Source organism: Schistocerca serialis, chromosome 8 (genome assembly GCF_023864345.2).
Source record: "Schistocerca serialis cubense isolate TAMUIC-IGC-003099 chromosome 8, iqSchSeri2.2, whole genome shotgun sequence".
NCBI lineage: Eukaryota > Metazoa > Arthropoda > Insecta > Orthoptera > Acrididae > Schistocerca > Schistocerca serialis.
This window is the reverse complement of record NC_064645.1, coordinates 347,369,781-347,385,933: the sequence shown is the minus strand read 5'-3', so window position 1 is coordinate 347,385,933 and position 16,153 is coordinate 347,369,781. Positions and strand designations below refer to the sequence as shown.

The 16,153-nt window shown below is 43.4% G+C and overlaps 1 protein-coding gene across 4 annotated transcripts in view; it reads right to left on the bottom strand.

Annotated features, from left to right (window-relative positions):
- LOC126416729 (flap endonuclease 1) overlaps window positions 1-16,153 on the bottom strand; it is an 89,579-nt gene that overhangs the window by 51,929 nt on the left and 21,497 nt on the right. For all 4 annotated transcript variants that reach the window (XM_050084551.1, XM_050084550.1, XM_050084552.1 and 1 more), the window contains exon 5: window positions 13,083-13,286. In XM_050084551.1, coding sequence (XP_049940508.1) covers window positions 13,083-13,286 — 204 coding nt within the window. The remainder of the gene's footprint in view (window positions 1-13,082; window positions 13,287-16,153) is intronic.

The window sequence follows — 16,153 nt, the reverse complement described above, 5'->3', positions numbered from 1 at the left end:
CATTTGGCATCACCCCCAAAGGCCTCACACTTAAAGTTCCCATCTCTGGCTGCAACCCTTCCTTCCATCAGTCCCTATACCAGTTCCAAACTGAACAATCCATTGCCCTCACCCACCTAATCCTTCACCTACATATCAACTCAGCCAATGAACACACCCGTCAACTCCTATCCTTAATAAAAGTCCTTAATCTTTCCTCTCCCACATCCACACCGGCTGTTCAGAGCATCCTCCTACAGGCCAACCGTAAATTAGAACAGCATGCCACCCTCCACCTCAAAAAACTATCCAATCTCCTGGTTTCCCACCTCCGGAAAGGCAACTCACTCACCCTTCACAATCTTTCCAGCAAACACCAACCTCCTCTCATTGCACACAAACCCAGTCTCTCCCATCTACTCAATCTCCCACTTCCAGCTCCACTCCCTCCAAAACCTCAAAATTCCGAGCAACACAATCTGGAACCACAATACCCTAATTCAGTAGTTAACCTTTCCTCCAAACCTCTCTCCCAATCCGAAACCTCTGTCCTATCCAAAGGCCTCACCTTCAGTCCCACTCCCAGATTCAACCAAACAGCCCTCATCAAAGATTTACTGTCCTACACCCGTACTCTCTGCTGGAAGTATCACTTTGCCACGAAGAAAAATGATCCTAATCCTACTCCTACTCCTAATGATCCGACTCCTCAAGACACCATCCAAATTGAACCCTGCCTGGAACAGTTCCGTCCTCCGTCACAGCGGGACCCACCTCCTCTTCCTCAAAATCACCCTCTCCAAACCTTCCAGGAATTTCTGACTTCCAGCCTTGCATCTCAATCCTTCTTAAAAAACCTTAATCCTACACCCAACATCACCACTGCTGAAGCCCAGGCTATCCGTGATCTGAAGGCTGACCGATCCATCGTCATTCTTCCGGCGGACAAGGGTTCCACGACCGTGGTACTTGATCGTCGGGAGTATGTGGCTGAGGAACTGCGTCAGCTTTCAGACAACACCACATACAAAGTTTGCCAAGGTAACCCCATTCCCGATGTCCAGGCGGAGCTTCAAGGAACCCTCAGAACCTTAGGCCCCCTGCAAAACCTTTCACCTGACTCCATCAACCTCCTGACCCCACCGACACCCCGCACCCCTACCTTCTACCTTCTTCCTAAAATCCACAAACCCAATCATCCCGGCCGCCCCATTGTAGCTGGATACCAAGCCCCCACAGATCGTATCTCTGCCTACGTAGATCAACACCGTCAACCCATTACATGCAGTCTCCCATCCTTCATCAAAGACACCAACCACTTCCTTGAACGCCTGGAATCCTTACCCAATCTGTTACCCCCGGAAACCATCCTTGTAACCATTGACGCCACGTCCTTATACACAAATATTCCGCACGTCCAGGGCCTCGCTGCGATGGAGCATTTCCTTTCACGCCGATCACCTGCCACCCTACCTAAAACCTCTTTCCTCATTACCTTAGCCAGCTTCATCCTGACCCACAACTTCTTCACTTTTGAAGGCCAGACATACCAACAATTAAAGGGAACAGCCATGGGTACCAGGATGGCCCCCTCGTACGCCAACCTATTTATGGGTCGCTTAGAGGAAGCCTTCTTGGTTACCCAAGTCTGCCAACCCAAAGTTTGGTACAGATTTATTGATGACATCTTCATGATCTGGACTCACAGTGAAGAAGAACTCCAGAATTTCCTCTCCAACCTCAACTCCTTTGGTTCCATCAGATTCACCTGGTCCTACTCCAAATCCCATGCCACTTTCCTTGACGTTGACCTCCACCTGTCCAATGGCCAGCTTCACACGTCCGTCCACATCAAACCCACCAACAAGCAACAGTACCTCTATTATGACAGCTGCCACCCATTCCACATCAAACGGTCCCTTCCCTACAGCCTAGGTCTTCGTGGCAAACGAATCTGCTCCAGTCCAGAATCCCTGAATCATTACACCAACAACCTGAAAACAGCTTTCGCATCCCGCAACTACCCTCCCGACCTGGTACAGAAGCAAATAACCAGAGCCACTTCCTCGTCCCCTCGAACCCAGAATCCCCCACAGAAGAACCACAAAAGTGCCCCACTTGTGACAGGATACTTTCCGGGACTGGACCAGACTCTGAATGTGGCTCTCCAGCAGGGATACGACTTCCTCAAATCCTGCCCTGAAATGAGATCCATCCTTCATGAAATCCTCCCCACTCCGCCAAGAGTGTCTTTCCGCCGTCCACCTAACCTTCGTAACCTGTTAGTTCATCCCTATGAAATCCCCAAACCACCTTCCCTACCCTCTGGCTCCTATCCTTGTAACCGGCCCCGGTGCAAAACCTGTCCCATGCACCCTCCCACCACCACCTACTCCAGTCCTGTAACCCGGAATGTGTACACGATCAAAGGCAGAGCCACGTGTGAAAGCACCCATGTGATTTACCAACTGACCTGCCTACACTGTGATGCATTCTATGTGGGAATGACCAGCAACAAACTGTCCATTCGCATGAATGGACACAGGCAGACAGTGTTTGTTGGTAATGAGGATCACCCTGTGGCTAAACATGCCTTGGTGCACAGCCAGCACATCTTGGCACAGTGTTACACCGTCCGGGTTATCTGGATACTTCCCACAAACACCAACCTATCCGAACTCCGGAGATGGGAACTTGCCCTTCAGTATATCCTCTCTTCTCGTCATCCGCCAGGCCTCAATCTCCGCTAATTTCAAGTTGCCGCCACTCATACCTCACCTGTCTTTCAACAACTTCTTTGCCTCTACACTTCTGCCTCGACTGACATCTCCGCCCAAACTCTTTGTCTTTAAATATGTCTGCTTGTGGCTGTATGTGTGAATGGATATGTGCGTGTGTGCGAGTGTATACCTGTCCTTTTTTCCCCCAAAGGTAAGTCTTTCCGCTCCCGGGATTGGAATGACTCCTTACCCTCTCCCTTAAAACCCACTTCCTTTCGTCTTTCCCTCTCCTTCCCTCTTTCCTGATGAGGCAACAGTTTGTTGCGAAAGCTTGAATTTTGTGTGTATGTTTGTGTTTGTTTGTGTGTCTATCGACCTGCCAGCGCTTTCGTTCGGTAAGTCACCTCATCTTTGTTTTTATAAATAATGAATTTTGTTAGATATAATATGCAAATAAATTTTGTAGAAGATAGATGGGATTCCTTTGATTTATTAATCACATCATCATTTATTGTAGACTGTAACATAGCGAGACACAACAATGGCAGAAAATGCAAAGGGAACTGTAAGTGGAGTCTCAAGATAAGGTAATTCATCAGCTACACAACAATTATCGTAATAACAAACACAAATTTACAAATAAAGTGGAAGCTAAGACTAAGTCAAACATCCCAGCTGTATGTCTGGCATATGCAAGTGACACTGCAATCTTCTCTGGTAAGTCGGAAACTGCAAACGAAAGAACTGAACAGTTCCAAAGGATAGCAAAAATGATAAACCTATAAATCTCGTATGATAAAGCTATTTATGTCACTCATCAAAGATGCCTCCATACACTATCAAGTTGGGAGAGAGTTTAAGAGAAAAAGTTCATAATTTCAGTACTATTCAAAAATGTGCAATTTACTTTTATGTGAGTCACGGTGGTAATTTTAAAAGCAATGGATGCTATTTTTTTAAGTGTGTGCGGTAGCCTGACACTTTTCTCGGCAGATAATGAACCCCTGATGTCGATCCCCAACATCTTTAAGTGTGTGTGTGTGTGTGTGTGTGTGTGTGTGTGCGTGTGCGTGTGTGCGTGTGTGCGTGTGTGTGCGCGCGCGCGCGTACAAATTTTTAAAGAAGATCCTACCCCTAGCCTAAGACAGGAAGAAGGTTGAAGCTGACTAGGGTATAATTTTAAACACATTCTTACAACTTATTGATACAAAAGGACAAAAAAATCTTCTTCAAAATAAAGAACTGGTTCATCAAAAGAGGAAAATCAGAAGAATATAGAGCTCCATGCATCTAGGGGAAATAACAGAAGAATGTATGGGAGACAGTCATCATTTAAAGAGTACATGACAAAAATTTGAATCTGTATCTGCTAAGTGCTGCAATAGTAAGAAAGTGTTGTAAAGGTCTAATTTAAAATATGTAGCTACAATTAACAAATTAGACTGCTTGAGTTGGTAGAAACAATAGACATGATTGGAGAGGTACGGATGACATTAAAAACAAGCGACAGAGATGCTCCAAAACTCTTTCATCCAAATATGAATGGTTGGAAGAACTGGCTTAGATCTACCAAATATCTGCATTAAAAGACTTGAGTGACAGCTGATAAAGATTCATGGATTAAACAAGAAAAAGTAAAGAAAACGAAAGAAAAGAGAAGATCATAGTTTTATGGTCATTTATGAAGACTGGATGATGCACGACTAATAATAAAATTAAAAGCTTCTTCAATAAACGGAAAATGAAGCTAAAATGATTCTGGGAAGTGAGAACCAATCTTTTTAATTTAGGAGTGGAGGAAGAAGACTTATTGAGCAGAAATAAAACAATGGAAAGACCAGGATGGAATAACAACATCAAAATGACAGACTGCTACTCACACCATACAGTGTCGTGTCACAGATAGGCACAACAAGAAAAACTGCTGCAAATATTCCGCTTTTGGACTATGTCCTCCATCAGGAGTAGAAAGACACACACACACACACACACACACACACACACACACACACACATATATCCATGCAAGCACAACTCGCACATACACGACCATTGCCTCTGGCCACTGAGGCCAGACTGTAAGCAACTGAGCACGATAGAAGAAGCAGTCTCGGTGGTGAGGATAAGGAGAAGACTGGGGCAGGGAGGGGGAAGGATAATAGGGTACGGGTGGGGGACAGTAAAGAATGGCTTATGGGAACGCGCAGGGACGTGGTTGGGACAGGGTAGGGCAGCTAGACAAAGTCAGGAGGTTAGACGGGGGAAGAGGAAGGAGGAAACAAATGGAGGGCACAAAAGACTGTGGGTGTGTTGGTAGAATAGAAGCCTGCGGAGCACTGGCATGGGAGCAGGGAGGTGGGCGACAGGCAGAGACTACCGAAGGATTCATTGGGTGCATCACAGATTGCCCTGCCTTTGATGGGATAGGTGACGCTTGTGACTGGACTGGAGTAAGTGGTGGTGGGAAGATGTATGGGATCAGTCGTGTGTGTGTGTGTGTGTGTGTGTGTGTGTGTGTGTGTGTGTGTGTGTGTGTGTGTGCGTGCATGTGTGTGTGTCTACTGCTGACAAAGGCCATTAAGGGCGAAAGCTAAAATTGTGTGAATCTTTATATTTTGCCTATCGCGACTCAACATCTCAGAAAAACTATGATCTTAAGAGTATACGTAAGGAGGAAGTACGAGCAATGAAGGAGAACGCAAGTCAGATTGGAGTAAATTGTGATGCTTATTTAAAAAAAGTCAGTGTAGCGAATACTAAGATAAAATAATAAATAGCAGGATAGTAGGGCTTGAACAAAATAGGTAGACATAGTGTCTATCATGAGTTGAATAATATGTGTATACATAGCATCTACTAAGATTGTAGAAGCTGAGAAGTAGAGGAGGACTCTAGGGTATTAAATGAAGTGCTAAGACGTGAGAGTGAAGTGTTAAATAGATATTTATTTTACCAGGAAATATTTAATTATAGTGCACATAAAGATGTATAATAGGGCAACAAACCATGAGGCCTACTCATACAGGATAACGGGGACGTACCCGCCATTTGCTAAGGATATAAGGCAGGCCTACCTATATAGAGAGAGGATGACCTGTGGCTTGATGAACAGGGATGTATTACGAAGGGGTGTACCTACCAGAATGGAGGGAGGAAGTGAACTCATAAGGTCAACCCACATGTAAGGTATAGGTACTGATCCTATGGGAAAAGGACAGTATCTGACAGAAGTCACACATGCAATAGGAATTATTCTGTTAAGTTTGAATTCTATATATCACTAGCATTATTATGTTTTACGTGAATTTACAAGTGTTGAAAAGAACACTTTCATTGGCCCAGAGTTCCTCCACACTACAAACTACTACAAATAATGATACTAGCACGTACTAAGGAAAAAATAGTACAAGGAATTAGAACAAAAAATAAAGTACTCAAGTGTCATGAACACCTGGAGCTTATGACTGGAAACTAAAGGTTTAATCCTCACGATTCCTATATATAAGAAAACAAACTCCAACATTGATTGAAATGTTCACTTTTTATAATTAAAGTAAAATATGGACTAGCTAAATAATAAAAAAAGGGGTTTCACAGTTATGAAAAGAACAAGGTATACTGTTGAAATACAAATTGTTATTACACGTGGTATAAATGTACATAATGACTGTAGGGTCCGCAGTTCGTGGTCTTGCGGTAGCATTCTTGTTTCCCACGCATGGGGTCCCGGATTCAATTCCCGGTTGGGTCAGGGATTTTTCCTGCCTCAAGATGGTTGGGTGTTGTTGTGTCGTCTTCATCATCATTACGGTCAGAGGAAGGCAATGGCAAACCTCCTCCACTAGAACCTTGCCTAGTACAGTGATGCGGGTCTCCCGCATCATCCCCTACGCTGCTTGGAGTATGGGACCTCATCATCATCATCATCAATGACTGTATATAATATATCGCGTGTTCGATCTGAGGGGAGGGGGGGGGGGGGGGGGGGGGAGTATGTACTGCTTCAAGAATTTCTGCCTAAATTCCTAAATTCTAGAACCACCTGGCCTTCCTCCGTCTCAAACACACGATATTTTAAACAGAAGTGTGAGAGAGACGAATCCGACCTACTGCACTTTGTATGTTTGTGTGTGCAGGTCTAAAAACAGTCACGAGCAAAATGTGGACACGGCGGCCGAACGGTGGCTGACGAATACCTGCTGTATGACCCATAGAGTTTCAGTGTATGAGTAGAGAAGAACAAGGAGTATTTATGTATTATTCTGTGCTTTTAGTGACTGTGATGATTGTTAAGGACAAACGAAGAAATGAGGTTAGACTTTCAAGTAATTCATGTGTTGGACTTGCTAGAAGCAAAAAAAGTTCATAAATTATGGTTGACTTGCAAACTTTCGAATGTTTATGTGAGAAATAGTGAATTTGTTCTTTGTGGAAGTTGAAATATACCAAAACTAAACTAAAAGTATTTTGCGAGTATCCACTTATTTCATGAGGGGGAGGAGAGAGGGGGGGGGGGGAGAGAGAGAGAGAGAGAGGGGGGGTGGGGTAAATTCCCTATCAGCTTTATTCTTCAGAGAAGAAGTTTTTGGAGATCGACGTGGCCGACTATACAGAGAGGAAGATTGGCTGTGCATACCAAGTAAGTCAACTGATGTGAGAACGGTGTGAAGTTGGCAAATCAGCTCCACATCCATTCTTGTCGTCTAAAGTGTTAGAAGGTTGTCATAGGATGATGCCATGTGGGTGCCCATTATCACACCACACATCTGTTTGTAGGGGATGCATTCAATTGAGAAGTAACTGTGGGTGAGGATGTAGTTGGTTGTGGTAATCAGGATGGAGGTTGTAGGTTTAGAATCAGCTGGGTGTTTGGGAAGGTAGTGTCCAATAGCAGCAAGGCCATGGGCATTAGGGATGTTAGTGTAATGGGAGATGGCATCAACAGAGATGAGCAAGGTGCTGTGATATGCTGTGAAGGAATAGGAACTGTGGAAAGTCAGTGGAGGAAATGATTGGAGTCCTTTATACAGGAGGATAGGTTACAGGTAATAGGCTGAAGATGTTGGTCTATGAGAGCAGAGATTCTCTCAGTGGGGCCACAGTAACTGGACACAATGGGGGTTCTGGGTGGTTGGGTTTATGGGCTTTAGGAAGCATTTAGAAGGTAGGAGTGCAGGAAGTAGTAGGCATGAAGGGAAATATAGACTCAGGGGAGAGATTCTGGGATGTGCCGAAGGATCTGAGGAGAGACTAAAAATCCTGTTGGATTTCTGGAATAGGGTCACTGTGGCAGGTTTTGTAGATTGACAAATCTGACAACTGATGGAGTGCATCCACTAGGCAATCCCTGCAGTTCAAAACTACAGTGGTGGAGCCTAAGTCTGGATCACTTTTTAGGTGGTGGATTGAAGTTCTTTTTGTAGTTGTATGGTGAGCTTCCATGCTGAGGGATTTAGCAAAAGATGGTGAGGCACGGTTTGAGGTTAAGAAATTCTGTAATGTTAACAGGGGGTGATTTGAGTGTAGTGGGATGGATCACAGCTGGATGGAGAAGTGAACGAGTCAGGCAGCATTCAACAGTGGGGGCCATGAGAAGTAGAAAAGGTCTTTACACTGCAGGGCCCAAGAGAAGGAGAAAAGGTCTTTAACAAGTAAGCCTGATTTAATTTGGGAGTGGGTAGACAGCAAGGCCTTCGAAAGAGACTAATACTTCCGTGAGACAAGGGCCTTTGGAGGAAAGGTTCATGACTATGTTTTGGGTCTGTTTGGGTTCTGGATTCTGTATGATGGTGGGAGAGAGATTCTGTAAAAGTGGTAAATGTAGTAGGTTTTGTCAGGTATGGGGGGATATGGAGGGGAGGGGTTGGAGGTTGTTGTTTAGGTGATGGATAGTGTTAGTCCCAAGTGGAAGTAGATGGTGAACAGGTTGGAAAGATTTATGATGTAGTGTTGTACATGCTGCTTAAGCTCTTGGAGAGCAAGAGTTTCAGTGTGTGAGATAGGAACTGGGAATGTAGAATTGCAAAACAGAAGAATTTGACAGACGGACAGGAGGTACTGCAAGGAGGTTTGGGCCTGATTTTCATTTTTTTGTAGCGCTAAGTTGGTGAGGGAGAAGGTCATTGTGAAATGAGGGGTTGCAGCCGGATATGGTTAATTTGTGGGTAAGGCTGTTGAGGGGGTTCAAAGAGCCAGGCAATAACACAGGAACAGGATGTGTGATTGGGTTCTAACTACAGATAACGAAACTTCTATATTGGTGCAGATGGAAGGAGAACGGATCCATGGTGGAGAATAAACATGCATAAAAATAAGTAAATTACCTAAAAAATTAAAAACTCACAAAAAATTCAAAATATGTGGAAAAATTGACAAAAAGAACGGAATGATTGAAGTGTGGGGAAAGAAGGTGAAACACGATGGAGCAGGGCTAACAATGAAAGGCAAAAACAAACTCAAATTTACGTGAAAACACAATGTGATAAAAAAAATGTGGGATGCACGTCAGTGAGGTGATATGTATAAGGAAGAGAGACACCAGATGTGACTGTATTACGTATGGTCAGTATGTGCGTACTGGAATAAGAGAAGAGAAGAATTGGGGGGGGGGGGGGGGGGGGGGAGTTGGGTGGTTGGCAGGACAAGGACAGGAACGTAAAAAACATGCTAAAATATGCATCACGAAGACACAGGATTAATTGTGTCAGTGGGAGTGATGTGGGATATAAGATGCTGCATCAACTATCAGCATGGTCATGTAACCATGTGTTGCGAGTGGACAAGAGGATTACAGTGTCTCATCTAACTCTAAACTATTGTATACAGTCTTTTTACCCTGTGTACAAAGTGTTCATGACTGAAGTGGAAATATCAAAATGCTGTAGAAAGAAAAGCACCATTCAGAATGACACCAAATTTGAAGAGCATATTATTAACGCCCACCAGACATGAGGCACATTGTGTTCCTCAGTTTGCATCAAGACACCCACTATGACTGTCTCCATGAAGGATTGTGTGCTGGTTGTAAAGCTCTTTTACTAGAACGGTGACTATGTGCCAGTAGCCCTTGCAGAAGTTCCAGACACTCAAGCGCATGAGAAAAGGCATTGGTCTAATGCCTGCTAAGTGCCTGGAGAAAATGATTACAGAATTTGAAAAGACAGGTTTTTTTGAAGTGCAGTGTGGCAGAGGGAGGAAATCAGTTGATCCGACATCCATCAAAGATGTGGCCACAGCATTACAGTTGGGGTCAAGTGATTGTGTGTAAACATGCTGTGCATGGGGGACTGCCCGAACAATGTACATGCCTGAAAGCATGGTACAAAAAATCCTATGAAACAGCCCATTTCCATCTTCAAGGACATATCAATATGCATAACTGCAGAACATGGGCAAAACAAAATTCACATGTACATCAACCAGCACCACTTCAATCTGAAAAGAGGACTGTGTGGTGTCGGTTGATTGCAACATTTATCATAGGGCTGTAGTTTTTTGAGGAGGTAAGTCCTGTACGTCCTGTTGCCTGTACCATCACTGGCAAATGCCATGTGAGTCTTTTACACACTAACATCATTCCAAGCACATTGCACAGACAGTGAAGTGGCTGCTGCAGAGGTATTTCGAAAATGCTAGAAAACAGCCTGGCCACCCAAACCACCTGATCTTAATCTGTGTGACTTTTGGTTGTGGGTCAGCCAAAAGATGTTATCTTCCGTGCTCCAATTACAGACGTACCTGAATTGAAGGCATGCTATGTGCACCACATTCGGAACATGACCTCCAAGATACTCTGATCTCTTGTGGTACATAGTGTTTCTCAATTTCAACTTGTGTCAGAAAACAGTGCATATCATATTGGACACACAGAATGAAATTTTTACTCTGTAGCGGACTGTGTGCTGATAAGAAACTTCCTGGCAGATTAAAACTATGTGTGGACCGAGACTCGAACTTGGGACCTTTGCCTTTTGCGGGCACACAGTTTTAATCTGCCAGGAAGATTCATATCGGCACACACTCTGCTGCAGAGTGAAAATTTCATTCTGGAAACATCCCTCGGGTTGTGGCAAAGCCATGTCTCCGCAATATCCTTTCCTGCAGGAGTGCTAGTTCTGCAAGTTTCGCAGGAGAGCTTCTGTGAAGTTTGGAAGGTATCAGATGAGGTACTGGCGGAAGTAAAGCTGTGAGGACAGGTCGTGAGTCGTTCTTGGGTAGTTCAGACAGTAGAGCACTTGCTCACAGAAGGTAAAGATCTACATCTACATGGTTACTCTGTAATTCACACTGAAGTGCCTGGCAGAGGGTTCATCAAACCATTTTCATACTACTACTCTACCATTCCCGTGGGAAAAAGGAACACCTAAATCTTTCTGTTTGAGCTCTGATTTCTCTTATTTTATTATGATCATGATTTCTCCCTACATAGGTGGGTGTCAACAAAATATTTTCACATTCGGAAGAGAAAGTTGGTGATTGAAATTTCATGAATACATCTTGCCACAAAGAAAAATGCCTTTGTTTCAGTGACTGCCACCCAAACTCCCATATCATATTAATGACACTCTCACCCCTATTGCACAATAACATGAAACATGCTGCCCTTCTTTGGACTTTTTCGATGTCCTCCGTCAATCCTACCTGGTAAGGATCCCACACCATGCAGCAATATTCCAGCACAGGGCAGACAAGTGTAATGTAGGATGTCTCTTTAGAGATTTGTTGCATCTTCTAAGTGTTCTGCCAACAAAGCACAGTCTGTTTTGCCTTCCCCACAGTATTATCTATGTAGTCTCCCCATTTTAAGTTGCTCGTAATTGTAATTTCAAGGTATTTAGTCGAATTGACAGCCCTTAGATTTGTGCGATTTATCATATACCCAAGATCCCGAGTTTCAGTCTTGGTCTGCACATAGTTTTAATCTCCCAGGAAGTTTTATATTGAACATGTCTTGGGCCAATCTCATGACAATTAGAAACTGATGCCAATGTGCTTTTTATGCAGTTTCTGGCCCCAGGGCAATTAAAAATCCGATATGGCACAATCTTGCTGTGGTAGATGAGCTTACCTAACAAACAGTGCCACAACTGTTGACTGCTGAATTTTTACAGTCATGCACATTGAACAATACGGATGGTATACTGTGCAAATCGAAGCATATGCATCATACTGTGATTCATCTGTCATTTGTAGCCAACCCCATTTATGTTATGATGCTCACACTGTCAGCTAATGGCAAAAGTCTGTTAAATTTTTGTTGCTACATGATGTTTCCCCACATGACAATAATATGATGTTCAAATTTGTCTTCAGTCTGAGAACTGTTTCTCTTTCTAAAATGTTTCAAAACTGGAACTTTAATTATGGACAACCTGTATAAGGGTAGATGGTGAAAACAGGAAATGGTGCAAAATACTGTGAAGAGTGTCAAATGAGGAAGAATCCAAGTTAATTTATAATGGAAAAAAAAAGATACGTTTCTAGGTACCTAATGAGACAAACAACTTCCCGACTATACAATAATACCTTGTGCTGTAGGTATTATGTCATGTTCATCAGTACAATAATAAATTGTAAGAGAGAATGAAAAAGTTTGCTTAATGCCAGTGATATTTTCTATTTTAATTACCTTTGCTTTGTAGATGGTTTTAGCTGGTACATTGTTTCACTTGTAGCAATTTAAGCTGCGTTATTATGTCCCTACCTAACCCCAACTCAGAAGTTGTGATATTTAAAAAAACAGCCAAATATTTGTGGCAACCATGATAAATATTATTGCTGCTTGTTTCGCTCACAGCAATTACAGTTGTACTATTAAGTCCCAACCTAAATACACACTCGGAGATCGTGACACATTCATTAAAACAAAAATGTCAAAATAATTGATACCCAAGATTATAACATTGAGCAAATCTCATTCATTACCATTTACTATCACTTGATTGGCTATGACCAAAGATAATGAATTGCCGATAGCAGTATGCTATGGAAAGTTGCTACCACCATAAATGCTTTAGCCAAGACTGTCCTGCAAACAAATACTTTGACCTATAACAAACATTTTGCACATACTGTTTGTTCCTTTTACAAATTACATTCTCCAAAACTTAAACAAATCATATGACTAAACTTTTCTGCTGGCAAACATGGAGGATCTCCATTGTTAAGGGATTGAGCTTCAATCCCCCTCTAACAACGCGACTGTTGGTTACAGAAATGTTACCACCTTCTCAAAGACCGAGTAGTTCTGTGTGTAAGTTATTACCAACAACAAACAAATTTATTAAAAACAGATGCAAAACAAATGTCTAATGGAGAAGTGAAGAACATCTCTCACGAGTTTTAAATGATATGCTACTGACTATCAGCTGATGGAATACATACCTCATCCCGTGTGAGTTCCAAGCCTTCCAAAACTTTGTTTAAATGGATCTCCTGAATTGGCATTTTCCGTGCTTCACTGAAGGTCATCCGTCGTAATAAAATGTTTGATCCAAATGTCAAAGCATCCATGTCTTCAGTTGCTGTCGCATACACTTTACCTGCTTTCACAAGGGCTGCACACTGTGCTTCAGCTTCACAAGGTGCCTAAAACCCATTTGCATATGCAAAACACCAGTTTACTAACAGTTCATGATAAATAGCTAGATACTATAGATGAACACACACACACACACACACACACACACACACACACACACACACACACACACACACAAAAACTACATTCATACAGATCCGTAATATTAGATCTGAAATCAAACAAATACTGTGAGTTTCATCACCAACATAGATAACCAACTGAAATGAAATTCATCAATCATTCAGTCATCATCATCATCATCATCAACAACAACAACAGCGACAAGAGCAGAAAGCCTCTGTTGAACACTGACAGATACGGGCACTGAAGACAAAGAACGATAATATATGAAGCGCTACCCAAAATATCCGAGAATTTCATAGTAAAAATCAGAAAACTATGCTTACATCTATATGAACATTTTGAAAAAACCGCAAGGTGCATCGCAGAGGGTGTCTCACTGTATCAGTCATTGGGGTTTCTTCCTGTTCAATTCACATATGGAGTGCAAGAAGACTGATTGACTGAATGCCACTGTGCCTGCAGTAATAAATCTCATCTTATCCTCATGATCCCTATGTGAGGATATGTAGGGATTATACACACATCAAAAAACAGTTTTGTGTCATCTCGGTTCCGAGAGTTCCAGAACCTGTACAGAAAATTGGAATAGAGATCAACATAAACATCATTTCCAACCCTTTTCACTGCTCATGAAAACCACACATTGCATGTTGTACCACCATACAGGGAGAACTTCAGAGGTGGTGGTCCAGATTGCTGTACACACCAGTACCTCTAATACCCAGTAGAATGACCTCTTGCATTGATGCTTGCCTGTATTCGTCATGGCATACTATCCACAAGTTCACCAAGGCACTGCTGGTCCAGATTGTCCCACTCCTCAACAGCGATTCGGCGTAGATCCCTCAGAGCAGTTGGTGGGGTCACATCATCCATGAACAGCCCTTTTCAATCAATCCCCGGCATGTTCGATAGGGTTCGTGTCTGGAGAACATGCTGGCCACCCTAGTTGAGCGATGTCGTTATCCTCAAGGAAGTCATTCACAAGATGTGCATGATGGGGGCGTGAATCGTCGTCCATGAAGACGAATGCCTCGCCAATATTCCCGATACGGTTGCACTATTGGTCGGAGGATGGCATTCACGTATCGTACAGCCGTTACTGTGCATTCCATTACCACCAGTGGCGTACATCTGCCCTACATAATGCCACCCCAAAACAGCAGGGAACATCCGCCTTGCTGCACTCGCTGGACAGTGTGTCTAAGGCGTTCAGCCTCACCAGGTTGCCTCCAAACACATCTCTGACGATCGTCTGGTTGAAGGCATACGCGACAATCATCAGTGAAGAGAATGTGATGCCAAACCTGAGCGGTCCATTCAGCACATAGTTGGGTCCATCTGTACTGCGCTGCATGGTGTTGTGGTTGCAAAGATGGACCTCGCCATGGACATCGGGAGTGAAGTTGCGCAGTGGCATGACGCCCTGTGGCTGCACGAAAAGCGTTATTCAACATGGTGGTGTTGCTGTCAGGGTTCCTCCGTGCCACAGTCCCACAGGTAACGGTCATCCACTGCAGCAGTAGCTGCTTGAGCGAGGCATGTCATCGACAGTTCCTGTCTCTAAGTATCTCCTCCATGTGCGAACACACGAGTGATTTGTAAGCTCTCTCCTTTGTAGACTGACTGCATTTCCCCAGTATTCTACCAATAACTCCAAGTCTACCACCTGCTATTCCATTTCATATCCCTACAAAGTGTTACACCCAGATATTTGGACAAGTTGGCAGATTCCAACAGTGACTCATTGATATTACAGTCACAGTATGCTACACTTTTTTATTTGTGAAGTCTTAATGTCCTACATCCTAATGTCTTCGGTCATCGTCAAAAATAGTCATCTTGGGCATATATGCAATAATCCCAGTATTGTTCCCAATTTTGGAAGCACACCGTAGGGTTAAAGGTGTCCAGGACTTCTTACGATTCCACTTGGATGTCTTCAGTTGGGACACAAAATTGCCCTTTCAACGTGCTTTTTATCTTTGGGAACAGGTAGAAGTCACACGGGGCTAGGTCTGGCAAGTAGGAAGGGTACAGGAATGCTGCCCTGCTGGTTTTGGCCAGGAATTCCTTCACAATGTGCAAGATGTGCATGGGCATGTTGTTATGGTGCTCTAACCAGTCTTTCCTCTTCCGCACCTCTAACCGTTTGTCCCAAACATTTTCCCTCATTTGCCTCAAAAAACCTTGCAGGAAAACTGCTTGACAGTCTGATCAGGTGGAAAAAACTCCTTATTCATTATCCCCAAACGTAAAAAAAGGGGGGGGGGGGGGGCACTGACTTACTGACTTCATGTTGTTGCAAACTCATAAGAGTTTTTTCGGCCTTGGAGAAGATGGTGTTTCCCATTGTGACGAGTGCTGCTTTGTTTCAGGGTCATAACTGTAGATCCAAGACACATCAGCTGCTATGACTCTGGATAAGTGTACCGGACACTCAAATTCTCTAGTTCATTGAAATTTGTCTCATGTTTAGTTCCTCAGCTAGAATTTGTTGACTTGTGCCATACAACAGCCCAAGCCTGTTACAAACATCGTGAACTGTCCACCTTCGGTCCTTGTCAGTCACTTCAAGTACTTTTATGATCATTTCTGGTGTGTGTGTGTGTGTGTGTGTGTGTGTGTTTTGACAATTGACCAGAATGTCTGTCGTCTTCCACAGATTCTCAGTCTTCCCTGAAGTGCTTGAACCACTCAAATGCTCTTGCTTGATTCAGTTCTCTCTCACCAAATGCCTTTGTCAGTATGTGATGGTTTGCAGATGCAGTTTTCTTCAACTTTAAAC